The sequence below is a fragment of the Vanessa cardui genome, chromosome 20 (assembly GCF_905220365.1).
Source record: "Vanessa cardui chromosome 20, ilVanCard2.1, whole genome shotgun sequence".
Taxonomy (NCBI): domain Eukaryota; kingdom Metazoa; phylum Arthropoda; class Insecta; order Lepidoptera; family Nymphalidae; genus Vanessa; species Vanessa cardui.
In genome coordinates, this window is record NC_061142.1 from 7,754,464 (window position 1) to 7,767,888 (window position 13,425).

A 13,425-nucleotide genomic window follows, 5' to 3' on the forward strand; every position below is an offset into this window, starting at 1 on the left:
TTGTGCCTGCAGTTACACTGGCTCACTCACCCTTCAAACCGGAACACAACAATACTGCGTTTACGCTGCATGCGTTACTGTTGTTTAGCGGTAGAATAACTGATGAGTGGGTGGTACCTACCCAGGCGGGCTTGCACAAAGCCCTATCAAGAATACAATCTGGTACATTGGAGTACCCACTAAAGAATCAGCAGTACCTTTTTAGTCTCTCCGGCGGGCGCCTCGGGATCGCTTTTCCATGCTACCGTGCCTAATGCCAAACCTGCTCATACTTTAAAAAGAAATTATTAAATTTATTTTAAAATTCTGTAATTTATTAGATAAATAATAAACGAATAGTGTTGTGTAAACCATTGTTGAAGGAAATCCCGAATCAAATTTTCAATTCCAAAAGCTTGCGTGAAAGATCATTGAACTCTTTGATCCGTAGAATTTGCGGATAACAATTTAGCACAGTGTTAGCAAACACAGTACAATGCAGTATAATGCAATAAAAAAACAAGTATATATTAATAGTAAGAATATCGGAGTCGAGATGACCCAGTGGTTAGAACGCGTGCATCTTAACCGATGATTGCGGGTTCAAACCCAGGCAAGTATCGCTGTTTCGTGTGCTTAATTTGTCTTTATAATTCATCTCGTGCTCAGCGGTGAAGGAAAACATGCATGTGACAAATTTCATTGAAAATCTGCCACATGTGCATTCCACCAACCCGCATTGGAACAGGGTGGTGGAATATGTTCCAAACATTCTCCTCAAAGGGAGAGGAGGCCTTTAGCCCAGCAGTGGGAATTTACAGACTGTTGTTGTAAGAGTATCAGAACAATATTTGTTCACATAAGAATTATTGATATTAAATACTGAATTATCTATATTAATATTATAAATGTGAAAGTAGCTCTGTCTGTCTGTCAGTGGCTCTTTCACGACCAAACCGCTCAATCGATTTTGGTGAAATTTGGTGTGAAGCAAACTTTAACTCCAAGAAAGGACATAGGCCTGTAAAGTAAAAAAAGTAAAGTAACAGTCTGTAAATTTCCCACTGCTGGGATAAGGCCTTCTCTGCCATTAAGGAGAGGGTTTGGAACATATTCCATATGTTGTGAACATATTCCACATAGGCCTGACACATGATGAATAACATGCTAAAACGAAGTATAGAAATAAAAATCAATCAATCATTCCGATGTGCTGTAGTCAGGTGAGAACTATGTCCATAGTTGATATGTTTGTAAGAATACAGTCACGTGTGTTTAGTATAAACGGTAATGTATTGGCAGAGAGCCAATACACTGGTTAAATCTTCAAGTCTCAGCTTGAAGAGTTAGAAAGAGCAGGACAAAATATTATTGTACGACAGTAGAATTTGTGATGAGTAGTGTGTAATAGGTAATTTCTATTTAGATGACTTACAGAGCCCTGCACCTAAAATTTTCATAATATATTTAACAAGTAATAGCTTATAAAAATTATTAACTTATAAAATAAAACCCTAATTTTAATACGTGATTAATAACCGTGTCATAAAGAAACAAAAGTGAAGTCCAATAAAAAAGCTTATGCATTTATAATAATATCAATTTCGCGCGTTCTCGTTTCCTTATAAACGGAAAATACGTATTACATACGTATTGTGTGTAGTAGATGATGTCATCTTTTAATATACTATTAAAATAAAATTTCTTATTTAAATTTAAGAATAAAGATGATATCTACATGGTCGATTTCGGTTGCAACGGCCAAGAAAGTCAAGAAAGACTAACTAACGCAGGAAATATTATTTCATAAGTGCTTTAACAAAATCAAATATATTTGTTATTCAAATACTTTTATAATCCTACTAGTGACCCATTCCTGCTTCTCACGGATGCAATTTTGATTCTAAATATACTACAGAATTTGTATATTTTATATACACTTTAGACACATCAAAAACTATCAGTATTTCTTTACTATATTGTCCATGTATTATATACGAAAAACATTCTCTCGAATGACTCTAACTATTACAAAAAACCGCATTAAAATCCGTTACGTAAATTGAAAGATCTAAGCATACATAGGGACAACAGCGGAGAGCGACTTTGTTTTATACTATGATTGTGAATGATGAGACGGCAATCACGAACGAAGACAGTTCAGGTTATCCATTATTCCTGCTATCTAAGGGTGTGTGTGGCTAATTTTTAGCTTAGGGTTGCCAGGGTCGATAAATTAAATGTCTTTTTATTACTCCCGATCCGAGGGCAAAACCTAGGGATTTAGATTTTGAAGCCTCATAATGGTAGTCATTTGCATACAAGCAATGAGGTAATTAAAATAATAATATGAATATTTATTTAATGGACTGATGTATTCGTAATTTATTCGAAGTTGATGCATATAAACAAGTTCTAAATGGTTTTGTTTGGTACGTCAGTTATAAAAACACAGATACAAATTATTAACTTCCTAGTATATTCCATGAATATGAGACAGGTTTTTTTGGGTGACGTTTTTTCCATGGTAATTTAATTTATAAAATAATACGATAAACGTATAAATGTACACATCTATCCGCTGCATCATACAACGTTTTTTTATCATTATTAACGTTAGCTGATTTTTGTCCCAGTAAGTTTGGGAATCGTCCCATACTTACTGGGACATAAATCAAATGCTGCACCTAAAAAATCGGTAACGATCTCATTTTACAGAGGTCCAGCCCTAGACGTGCAGACAAATAAAGAGGGTTCTTGATTGTAATTTATTAAAATGTTACAACTCTTTACTTAGGCATTTGATATTTAAATTTTCCTTTTAAAAAATATCATCAGTTTCCTAGATAATTCTATAAAAACTAAACCTATTTAATGATTTAAATGACCTAAAAAAGCTTTTGAAAGTTTCGCGGCCGATCCACTAGTACATATTATTGAAATCAAATCAAGTCAAAATCAAAAGACTCATTGTACACCAATAAGCACATTCAATAATTGCCCAAGAGTATGCTAAAATATCGATCTCTTCCAGGCAGCCTTAAGGTTCAGGAAAGTGTCAGTATTTTGTATAATAATTAACATATTTATTTATGAATATATTTTCTTGTAGTCGAATTTGTCTGGATTAATCAATTTTCTTATCAGCTCTACTGCCAAGAAAATTATCTATAGCAACAGCAGCATGTTAATTTTCTACTGCTGGGCTATTGCAGGAGGCTTTAGCCAAGCAGTTCTCTTTGAGGAGAACGTTTAGAAAATACTCCAACACGCTGTTCCAAAGCGGGTTGGTGGAATTCACATGCGGCAGAATTTCTATGAAATTTACATTCAGGCAGAGCCGGATTTAAAGGTCTGGAGGCCCCCGAGCCACAAAGCAGTGGGGGCCCTAGACAAACAGAAGCGTGAAGAACCTAATAATTATATTATGATGAATTAATTACTTTTTTTTATAGCAATCAGTAAGCTATGAGTTATTTACTTGTATCGGTAACTTTTAAAATATTAAATAATAACATTCTTATAATTTGACTATATCTCGGTATTTGTTTACTTGCTGAAAACTGTGGCCCCCCCTAATGTGGAGGCCCCAGGGCAGTTGCCCCGGTTGCCCTCCCCTAAATACGGCCCTGCATTCAGGTTTCCTTACGATGTTTTCCTTCACCGCTGAGCACGATATGAATTATAAACACAAATTTAGCACATGAATATTCAATAGTTCTTGCCTTGGTTGCAACCTGCAATCATGGGCGCGTTCTGACCACTATGTGCCTGTGTAACTGCTGGCACAAGAGACATTCGATCGTAGTTACATAATTGCCAGTTAACAACTATGTAATATATCGTTAATTATTGTTTATTTGCTCGATAGGTTTAATTAAATAATAATGCCACAAGACTTTATTTATATTATCAGTTTATATTTCCTTGTTTCGTAGTAATGAGTCATGCAAATAAAGATTAAATGATTTCAGGCTCGAAGAATTCAAAGGGGTTTTTGACCTCAGTATATTCCTTCAGTTCTTTAGAAAAAATATTGTATGGTGATATACGGACAGACAGGTTGGGAATCCTAACAATTAATAGCGTAGGTATGTATGTTTTTTTATTCGGATATAATCAAACAAGTATTGTACGGACAGTTTCCAATCCACAGTAACAAGTCTTTAATTTTCCCACTGCTGGGATAAGGGCTACTCTGAGGAGAACGTTAGAAACTTATTCCAAGACGCCGCTGTGGGGCACCACCAATGTGGGTTGGTGGATTTATATATGCCAGGAGATCATTGAAATTGGCCACATGCAGGTTTTCTCACGATGTTTTCATTCACCGCTGAGTACGAGATGAATTATAAACATAAATTAAGCTCATGAAAATTCAGTGGTGCTTGCCTGGTCTAGAATCATCAATCACTTGGCTTTCACTGAACTATCTCGACTCAGTTACTAATTATTAGTACTTAAGTTATTTATTAATTATTGGTGTGTATGTTGAGCTTATGCAGAATGATATTTAAGAAGATTAAGTTTTCATGATTGACTTTTAGAATTGCTTTTTCAATAGTTTAGAAATAAAATACAGTCTGTAAAATGCATAGATTAACAGTCTTTTTTATACATGTCAATGTAAAATTTCATGTAATATACTTGAGTTTTTTCATTAGTTATCAAGTAACCAATGTTTTAAAAAAAAGAGGAAAATAAAAATGATAGCTTTATATTAATTTAATTGTTACAAAGTAGATATATTTATAACAAAATATAAAACATATTAATCTTAAGCATAATTTTGTGTTAACATACATTGCATTTTGCAATTCAGAATAATACTCTTCGAAACATTACGTTACACATACACTATATTCATACATAAGATATACATAAGGCAATGGATATTGAAATAAACGTGTGATAAATCATAAGATGATTCGTGATATATTAGCAGTAAAAGCGATTACGTCGATAGAGTTGGCTTAAAAATAGCTCGAAATATTTTACCTCAGCGAAATCAGAATGGCCTTTTTTATATGCACATGCATTATAATTTTAATTTTTACACTGACGCGCACGTTACGTACTCTCAATGTGATAGCACACAGAGTGGATTTGTTTTGTTGCAGTATGAGTGAATTCACAATAATTGCTGCTTGGAATATATCATATGCATTTTATTATTATATTATAACATGGGTAGATATTTTAAATTGTTTTTTTTAAAGTGCTGTAATATCGAATTGGAATACAATCCTGTAATATGTATACAGTGTGGCATTATAAATAAATAAATAATTTTTTATTTCATTATGAATGTAATTTCATTTCATTTTGTGTTTCTTTGTAAGCATATATCTTACTACAAAGTTCGTGCAATGAAATGCCTAAACATTTAAATAATACCATTTTTGTACTACATTAAATAAACTACCGCTTAAAGCAGATTAAAAGCTTGAATTGTATACAATATATTTATATGTATATAACACATACGAGTGCGTATATTGTTTATTAAAAATACAATCGTAAATTATCGTTAAGCGCATACGGTCTTATAAAGTGTAATTATGTTGACGGAGGTATTTATATTATTATTAATAATAACTATGTGTTTATCACTTTTATTTTATAAGTTATGATTGTGTAGAACTTATCGGTTAACCTTTTGTAATTGAGATACGAATAAGTAAACATGTTTGATTCCGCTATTAAAAGTACTAGGATGTAAATTTTACAAGTCGATATACAAAGTCTTGACTTTTGGATAAAATCAGGGGTATTTCTACTAAGTTATAATAATTACGATTCGATAAAATTTCGATTATTACAGTTATTAAAACGAGAGACAAGACAATCTCGGGAATAAGATAGATAATGCCGAAATATCGCGCTCCAACAAATAAAAGTTAAAAAACACGGAAAATATCCTGTTTTTAATAGCAGTAATAATAAAAATCTCAATATTAATTTAAAATCTTATAGTGTTCGATTGTTCTTCACAAAAATAATACATAGTGGAATCATAACCTTGGGACCAATTCTAGGAGTTTTATAGGATACATTGCCGATTTTATTTTCCAGATTTAACTTCGATTTAGCAGCGACTGGATCGTTGTGTTAGTAGAACACAAAAACGATTTAAAGATAAATACTACATTTCGATTCGATTGCGATAAAATTACATCTTATTATTACATGAAGTCAGTATGTTAGTTAAAAGCAATTTTACCTTAAATGTTTAATCATTTTATAAATACAAATTAAATACATAACTGGTTTTACATAAAACGAATTAAAAGAGGTTTTAATGTTAAATGTTTTGTTAAAAATTAAGAACTATAATACTGTTAATATTTTTCTTATTTAGGGCTTAATGTTTCTTAATATCCAGTCCATGTAGTTGACGACATTAGTATATACCCCAGGTGTGTCCGTGCCGCATATCTTAGGGCCGTACGATACGATGCCGTACTGGATCATTTTGTATATGCCATTGACTTTGTTTTCCATCATGAGAGGACCACCGGAGTCTCCATTGCAAGAATCTTTCCCTAACTCGCCGGCGCAGAACTGGTTGGGTGTCGCTTCTGGATTTCTAAAAACATGACAATGTTTGTAAAACGTCTTTGCGATCTAGTGGGATGTTAATATATTTTCGATTATTTATTATGCCAGCGAATTATCTCATTTTGTCTGGCAAATCTCAACTAACATTGCAAACCAAATGATACCGGCCTAAACCGGTTTCATTCGACGCATATAAATTATGTTACAGAATCTAATTCAGTTATTTTATTTTTTGCTAATCTAAGCAGGGATAGATAATATTAAATATACATGTGTATTTGATTATTATAATTATAAAATATTGATTCATAGTATACTAGACACATACACACATATATGTACATCACATTGGCATCGCACAAACACAGATGTCTTATCTTTTCTTTATTTATATTAAATTAATGTTTCTTTATTGTTTATATAACACACGATGACATGGAATGAGACACTGTCAAATTTGAAAAAAAAAACAACACATTTATAACAATTTATGTTAGTTTGTTTCTCTTTATCAGTTTCGAGAATACTAAAGATGTAAATGATACCAGTTCCAATGCTATTTATATAAAGTTGAAATTCAATATAATCTAAAATATTTTCCAATATCATGCAAACTTATGTAATTTATTCAATGTGAAAACCGCTTAGATAAAAAAAAATGATAATTTTAACAGGATATTGAATAATTACTTTAATATTGTAACAGGTGAAACTTTAGGGCATTTATTCTTTATAAGAATTAACGAAAAAACAAAAATGATTCTAAAAAAATCCAAGACGACCTTAGTTGTACCGGCTAATTGCTTAAAAGAAAAAATATAGTATCGCCTTACTGTTCATTGCAAGCAGACGTTGAAAGTATTGGGATGTCGACTTTTCGAAGCGGGGCGGATTTAATGGCGTCTTCAGTTCTACCCCAGCCTGCAATGGTGCCCACTTTACCAACTAGAGTTATGTTACGGAGCTCGTTAACCACCGGCAGACAAATCGGTGCGACATTCTCTGAAAAAAAAAAAAATTAAAACATCTAACTGACAATAACTGTTCTTAGTTATGTCACTACATAAATAAAGCAACAGCTTTAAACAACAGTTTCCTAGTGCTGCGCTAAGGTCTCCTCTCAATTTGACCTTTTTTACCACGCTTCTTCAATGGGCATTGTGGATACACTTGTGAATTTCATCTGTGAAATGCAGGTTTCCTCACGATGCTTACCTTTACTAACCATGATATTATAAATATATGACAATTCAGTAGTGTTTGCCGATTGTTATACTACTATCTCGTTCTATGAAGCCTACAGGTTACTCCTCCTACGCCTCGATTAGCCAATTAAAAATTAGCGTATACTAAGGAATAATTTTACTTCTTATCCAATTTCCAAATCAAGTCCAATTAAAATAGTAACAATAATCTTTGATCTTATTATATATTAATTATAATCACTCACTGTGCCCAAATTCAATTGGTTGCTTAAGTCGAAGTAATGCAATGTCGTTCTTCGACGGCATACTTTGATACTCCTCGTGGGGAATACTTTCTTCGATTTCTATATCCTGTTGCAAAGATTTAAAACAATTTATAAGCATTAGCATGTTGTTATTAATTTTAAAACCAAATATTTAGAGTAATAGAAATAACTTAAACCTGAATATGAGCCTCGCAGAAGTAATTCGGGTATTCCCCTTGGCAATCTTCTTTGGAACTGAGATCCAATTCCCCGACTCGAACTTTATAGAGTTTCTTCTTGAAAACGCAGTGAGCGGCCGTCAGAATGTATCGGGAATTAATAATACTCCCTCCACATTTAAAGTAGAGGTCATTATTAGCTAAAATTGTAAAAAAACCATGATAAGAAAATTATGAAAAGTACTTTTATACCAGTATTAACTTTTTCATTTAATTGGGATGTGTAGTATAAATGATTGTTTATAACAGTTTAAATAATTATTTCGCTGAGATATTTTTATGCGAAACACCAAAAAGAGTATTATTGTTTCGAGTTTCGCAGTGGGAGGTTATTACTATATACGTAGTATACATACATATGAATGATTCATAAAATTAAAAGAATATGCATGGAAGGAGGTCAACTATAAAATAAAAGAAGTTTACATATAAACCTGATCTTAAGCGGGATTTGTGCGCAATGAGAGCCATCCACGGGAATTCGTAAAGGTTTGCGAGTGATCCCCCTAAAATACGTCTCCCGTCGATATGACCACAATCTTCTGGTAAAAGTGCAGTATTCGCGTTTTTTTCTATTGAGTCGTTTGGACCCGTAGCTTCGAGTGCTCCAGATCGCTCATCAGTCATAGTGTAATCAGAGCAGCAAATCTGTTTAATTCAAATATATGTGAAATTATTCATTAAAACAGTATTTGGGTTACTTAGGCACTAATAACAGTTATCCTTCCAGGAAATTAAATATAATAAGTTAATTAACGTTTGTCTGACGTCATTGAGGAAGTGGATTATACTTCGTATTCCATGAATGCTGGAGCTTCTGCTCGTATACATATATTTGTTTAGGTTAGAAAATAATTAGAACACATAGTGTTATTGCAGTATCATTGTTTACACAATAATAGTATTGCAGTAGCGTTGTTTAAGTACTCTGTTCGAAAAAATCTATTCGATAAAAGTTTTGAAAATATAAAACTCCGCAGCTGTATTCAAATAAATATGACGATTAACAATATCTTAAGGAAAAATATCGTTCCTTGAAGCATTAAAGTTCAAAAACTGTTTTGTTTTATAACATAAATTTCTGGGTTCTCGAAATGAATATTCCATGATTATAAAGTAGACTTACTTTGGGTATCCTGTTTCCATTTACAACTTCGACACCGCAAATGGACGACTTTAATTTTGTAGATTTAATTTTATCATCCTTAGTAATTGCTGAAAAATGTATAGCTTCTGGGCACGTACGGTAGAATTTGCAGTCGCTGCATTGTTCTGAGAATTTATTATCTTTATTAATTAAATTAATAATTAAACCGCAATAACTTTGTTATTTAGTATACACAGTAAATATTATATGTATTTTACGGTATGTTTTCAATGAAATATTTTTGAGTAGGTCAAAACTATATATCAATAAGTGTCTTTTAATTAAAATAATAATATTATTTACTATAATATATATAATATAAAATCGTACAAGAACATTGATCGTTATGTCACGTAATTAGATGAGACCGGTGAAATATTTTTTCAAGAATTATAACGCATAAATAATGCACAATAAAATAGAGTCTCTGTCAAAACAATTCAGTATTTGTAAAATATACAATTTAATTAATAATGTATTATTATTCTTCTGTAATATTTACCTGTTTATCTACATTATATAACACGGAACGCAATATTAATGTATGTTATTTATTACAACTGTTCAGGAAACATAATAAGGTAGACTCTGACAATGTTATGGTCTTATAAGTTCTATAAATCTATGTCTTGTATTATTAAACATTAGCTGAGAATCAAAATTATGAATAAACATTTATAATACTTTATATATTTAAGATTTAATTAAAATTTTTACATATTATAAGCATTGATATAACATCAGTAAATCGGTAAAAGTATATATGCTATACTTTTAATAAATAATTATAAAAAATAGCTTTAACTAAAGATCTGAGAATATTGCTGTACATAGGTACAGCAATTAAACCAAATAAACTGAATTTCTTAGGGTTCATATATGGTTACAGCCCTAAGCCCCAGTTTTCAAAGATGTATTCTTATCAATATCGAGACTATGCTTAGGTTTACTAAAAAAATTATTATATTGTTATCGGAATTACATATGATAGGCAATTTTTTCAATCGGTTTTACACTTAAAAAAAGTTAAATAAAGAGTTCTTAGATTTCTTTACATAAAGATTTTATTAGTGACATATAAGAAAAAAAAAACAAAAGTAGATCAAAAAAGTTTATATACTTACTCATATAAGCATTGCACCCATATAAAACGTATATGAAAAATACAACTCGCGCCAACCACATTTTACGATATTCAAGTCCAATTATGTTCACTTCAGTCGGAGAACACTAGCATACTAAAGGTAAACTTGTCTTTTATAAAAGATCTGCAGTGTAACCGAATCGAGCTTACTAGATTTAATATATGCACGTATAAGAATTTACATTATTTACTCATAATAAATTTGAGCCGGGGTAATTAAATAGTGTCCATAATATTATGCGCATACCAATAATACACGTCTGCTATTTTTTCCTTGATAAATTATACGTACTCGTATGTACGAGAAAACCCAAACAGAAGTCCTCGAAGGAAAACGATATGTAAAGCAGATATAAAATGACATTTCGATAAATGTGAGTTACTACTCCATATCACCTCTATCTGTTGGCTACTACTCCATATCACCTCGGTTGTCTGGAAGAAATCGCTTTAAAGCGATAAGACCGCCGGTTGTACCATCTTTTTTATATGTTCTTACTATAAGGCTTAATCTATTTAATTTGTGGTGTACAATAAAGTATTCAAAAAATATTCAAAAAAAAAAAAAGTTATCAGATTTTTTTTTATTTCATCCTACAAAATAAATAAATCAGTTTTGAAAATGAATTAAATTTCAAATCCACCTGAGGACCACAGAAGCAAAAGAGATTAACTGTTTGTTGTTTATTAGTAGATAAAAGTTCCACATTATCTAATTATCCTCAGGGAGTAGTGCTGTTTTTGCGTGATAAGAAAGTTTAAAAAAAGAATGTTAGAGTTGACGTCACGCATTTATTTTATTCCCATTAATAGTCCAGTCTTGGAAAAAACATGTTCATTGCGCAATAGTTAACGGGCCACCGCTAGGTGTAAATCTAAAAGTTGCAGGATTGATTATGACACCTTGGGCTATTGTTGTACTTACTCTCAACACAAGTAATACGCTTACAAGGGATGTAAATAGGAATAATAATTTCTTAATTAAGCTGGGGCATTACTAGTACTTTAAAAAAAATTTCTTTCCGCGGCCACACCGAATGATGACGACGTTTGGGACGCGCCTCAAATATTTCTGTTTTCTTTCTCTCATCGCATCAATGACGTAATATCGATATCAGTAACCGAATTTAAAGTGATTATTCAAACGATAATTTGAATGATTTATTGAACTCTGCACTCTGATTAAACTTAAAAATTAATTATCATTTTACCAGTACTAAACTTTTCTTCAGTGACTTTCATTTTTATATTTGCCATCTTATTACAATTTCAAACCGCACGACGTATTAGCGACTAAGGTATTGTAGGTCAACTATTATATTTTTCTATTCATAACATTAACTATATCCCCATTTTTACGTTCTTTTCAATAGTTTTGTGTTGTTTCTATTTTTATTTGTTTTCAGAAATTTCTAAACAGGCAACGAGGCGTTAAATTTATAGCTTTTCCTCATCGTTCAAGTTATTTACTCTTTTCAAAACCCTTCTCTATATTTTTGTCTTAGTTGACCTTAACGTTTTCACTGCTTTACATACGGTCGACTTACATGTAGAAGCTTCTGTTGAAAAAAACGGAAATCGAAGATAACTCAGACTGAAATAAAATAAGTGTCCAAAGTTATAAACATACGGAGCCGCAATTATGTTGGCGCTTCAGCGTTTCTTTCTTTTCTCTGATGATTATGTTTGTTAGTCACGCTAAACGCATAAACGGTTTCGATAATTTTTGTTTTGTTCGCCAAAAAAAACATTAAGAATCCGTAGTGACATTTTGTATGTACACCGTCAGTTCCTATGATTAACACACTATACTTCGTCGTTCGCGGCTATTAGAAATTCAAAGCTATGGTTTCTCCTTTGCTATATAAGTTTCAATGTACGTCAAACTCGGATACCTTATAGGGACCTTTTGAAGACCTTTTTTCTCTTTGAGGAGAAGGAGCTCAAAACATCATGTAACGCCGATGGCTAATCACCATTAGACATTTGGCAGAGTTTCGTTGAAACTCCACACACATGCAGGTTGCCATAAGACGTTTTGGTCTAGAATAATTATATAGCCACTACCAGTTGACGAACGTGAGGTTTTTAAACAAAGTTAAAATCTATTAAATTTCATATACATATTCAAGTGTAAGGCCAAGTTCATTGTTGGATGAATTTAGTTGAATCGCTAAAATGTGATATTTTGGTCGGTTAGTCGGCGAAATCAGGCTAGATTAAAACGATTCAATTATTTTATCGCATGCAGTAGTGACTATGGACATGCTTCATACTTTGCGAGTTTTACCGTGTATGATCGACTGTACGATCCCTAGCGATTTCAAAGAGACCTAATTGCTAATAATATCATGGGTAATGACGGATATACTTTGTATTATCAGCTATCAGTCGCAATGAGCGAAAAATTGTAATAAAGTCAAAAGACAAATTATTATTAATGGTAAATATTGGATTATATCATGCTGACTAATATTATCCAAAGTTTTTTAGGCTCACGATATATCGATTGTTCTTCGTCAAGTCGATCAAATTCAAGTGTAAATATGCAAACAACGACAGCGAAACAGCTTTTTCGGTATAAACAAATAAAATAACGAAATACCCCAGCAACGAAGTGATTTGGCGTTTCTTTTCATTTGCGATTGATGAAAGATACTCTACAGTAGTCTAATTGGCAGTATGTTTGGAAGAAAACATCGAGAGAACGCAGCGGGTATAAACAAGCTACTGCTTGCTTTGTTAATAAGTTTTCTTGCTCTTTGCCGTGAGATAAAATGTTATGAATATGAAACACAAAGTCGACATCGTTTCAGCAACAGAAACAAGGAACACTAGTTGTAGGTATTTTTGCTTCATAAGATCAGGAGCGCTCCTGATTCAAAAAGTAGGTATATTATAGGTG

The 13,425-nt window shown here is 32.1% G+C and overlaps 1 protein-coding gene across 1 annotated transcript; it reads right to left on the reverse strand.

Moving 5' to 3' along the window:
- Positions 1-6,176: 6,176 nt before the first annotated feature.
- LOC124538281 (melanization protease 1-like) lies at positions 6,177-10,713 on the reverse strand. The gene is made up of 7 exons (XM_047115287.1): positions 10,501-10,713; positions 9,356-9,501; positions 8,664-8,877; positions 8,188-8,369; positions 7,991-8,096; positions 7,374-7,542; positions 6,177-6,568 (listed from the first exon to the last, which is right to left on the reverse strand). Exons 1-7 carry the CDS (start codon positions 10,559-10,561, stop codon positions 6,337-6,339), a joined length of 1,110 nt encoding a protein of 369 aa, XP_046971243.1. The 5' UTR covers positions 10,562-10,713; the 3' UTR covers positions 6,177-6,336.
- Positions 10,714-13,425: the final 2,712 nt, after the last annotated feature.

What these genes read in the sequence shown, in the direction of transcription:
- LOC124538281 (XM_047115287.1), bottom strand. Translation starts at nt 10,561, where the DNA reads ATGTGGTTGGCGCGAGTTGTATTTTTCATATACGTTTTATATGGGTGC. An exon ending in CAAATCCCGCTTAAGATCAG is followed by an intron (nt 8,370 to 8,663) that starts GTTTATATGTAA and finishes TTACAATTTTAG; the next exon opens with CTAATAATGACCTCTACTTT. An exon ending in TCTGCGAGGCTCATATTCAG is followed by an intron (nt 8,097 to 8,187) that starts GTTTAAGTTATT and finishes TCTTTGCAACAG; the next exon opens with GATATAGAAATCGAAGAAAG.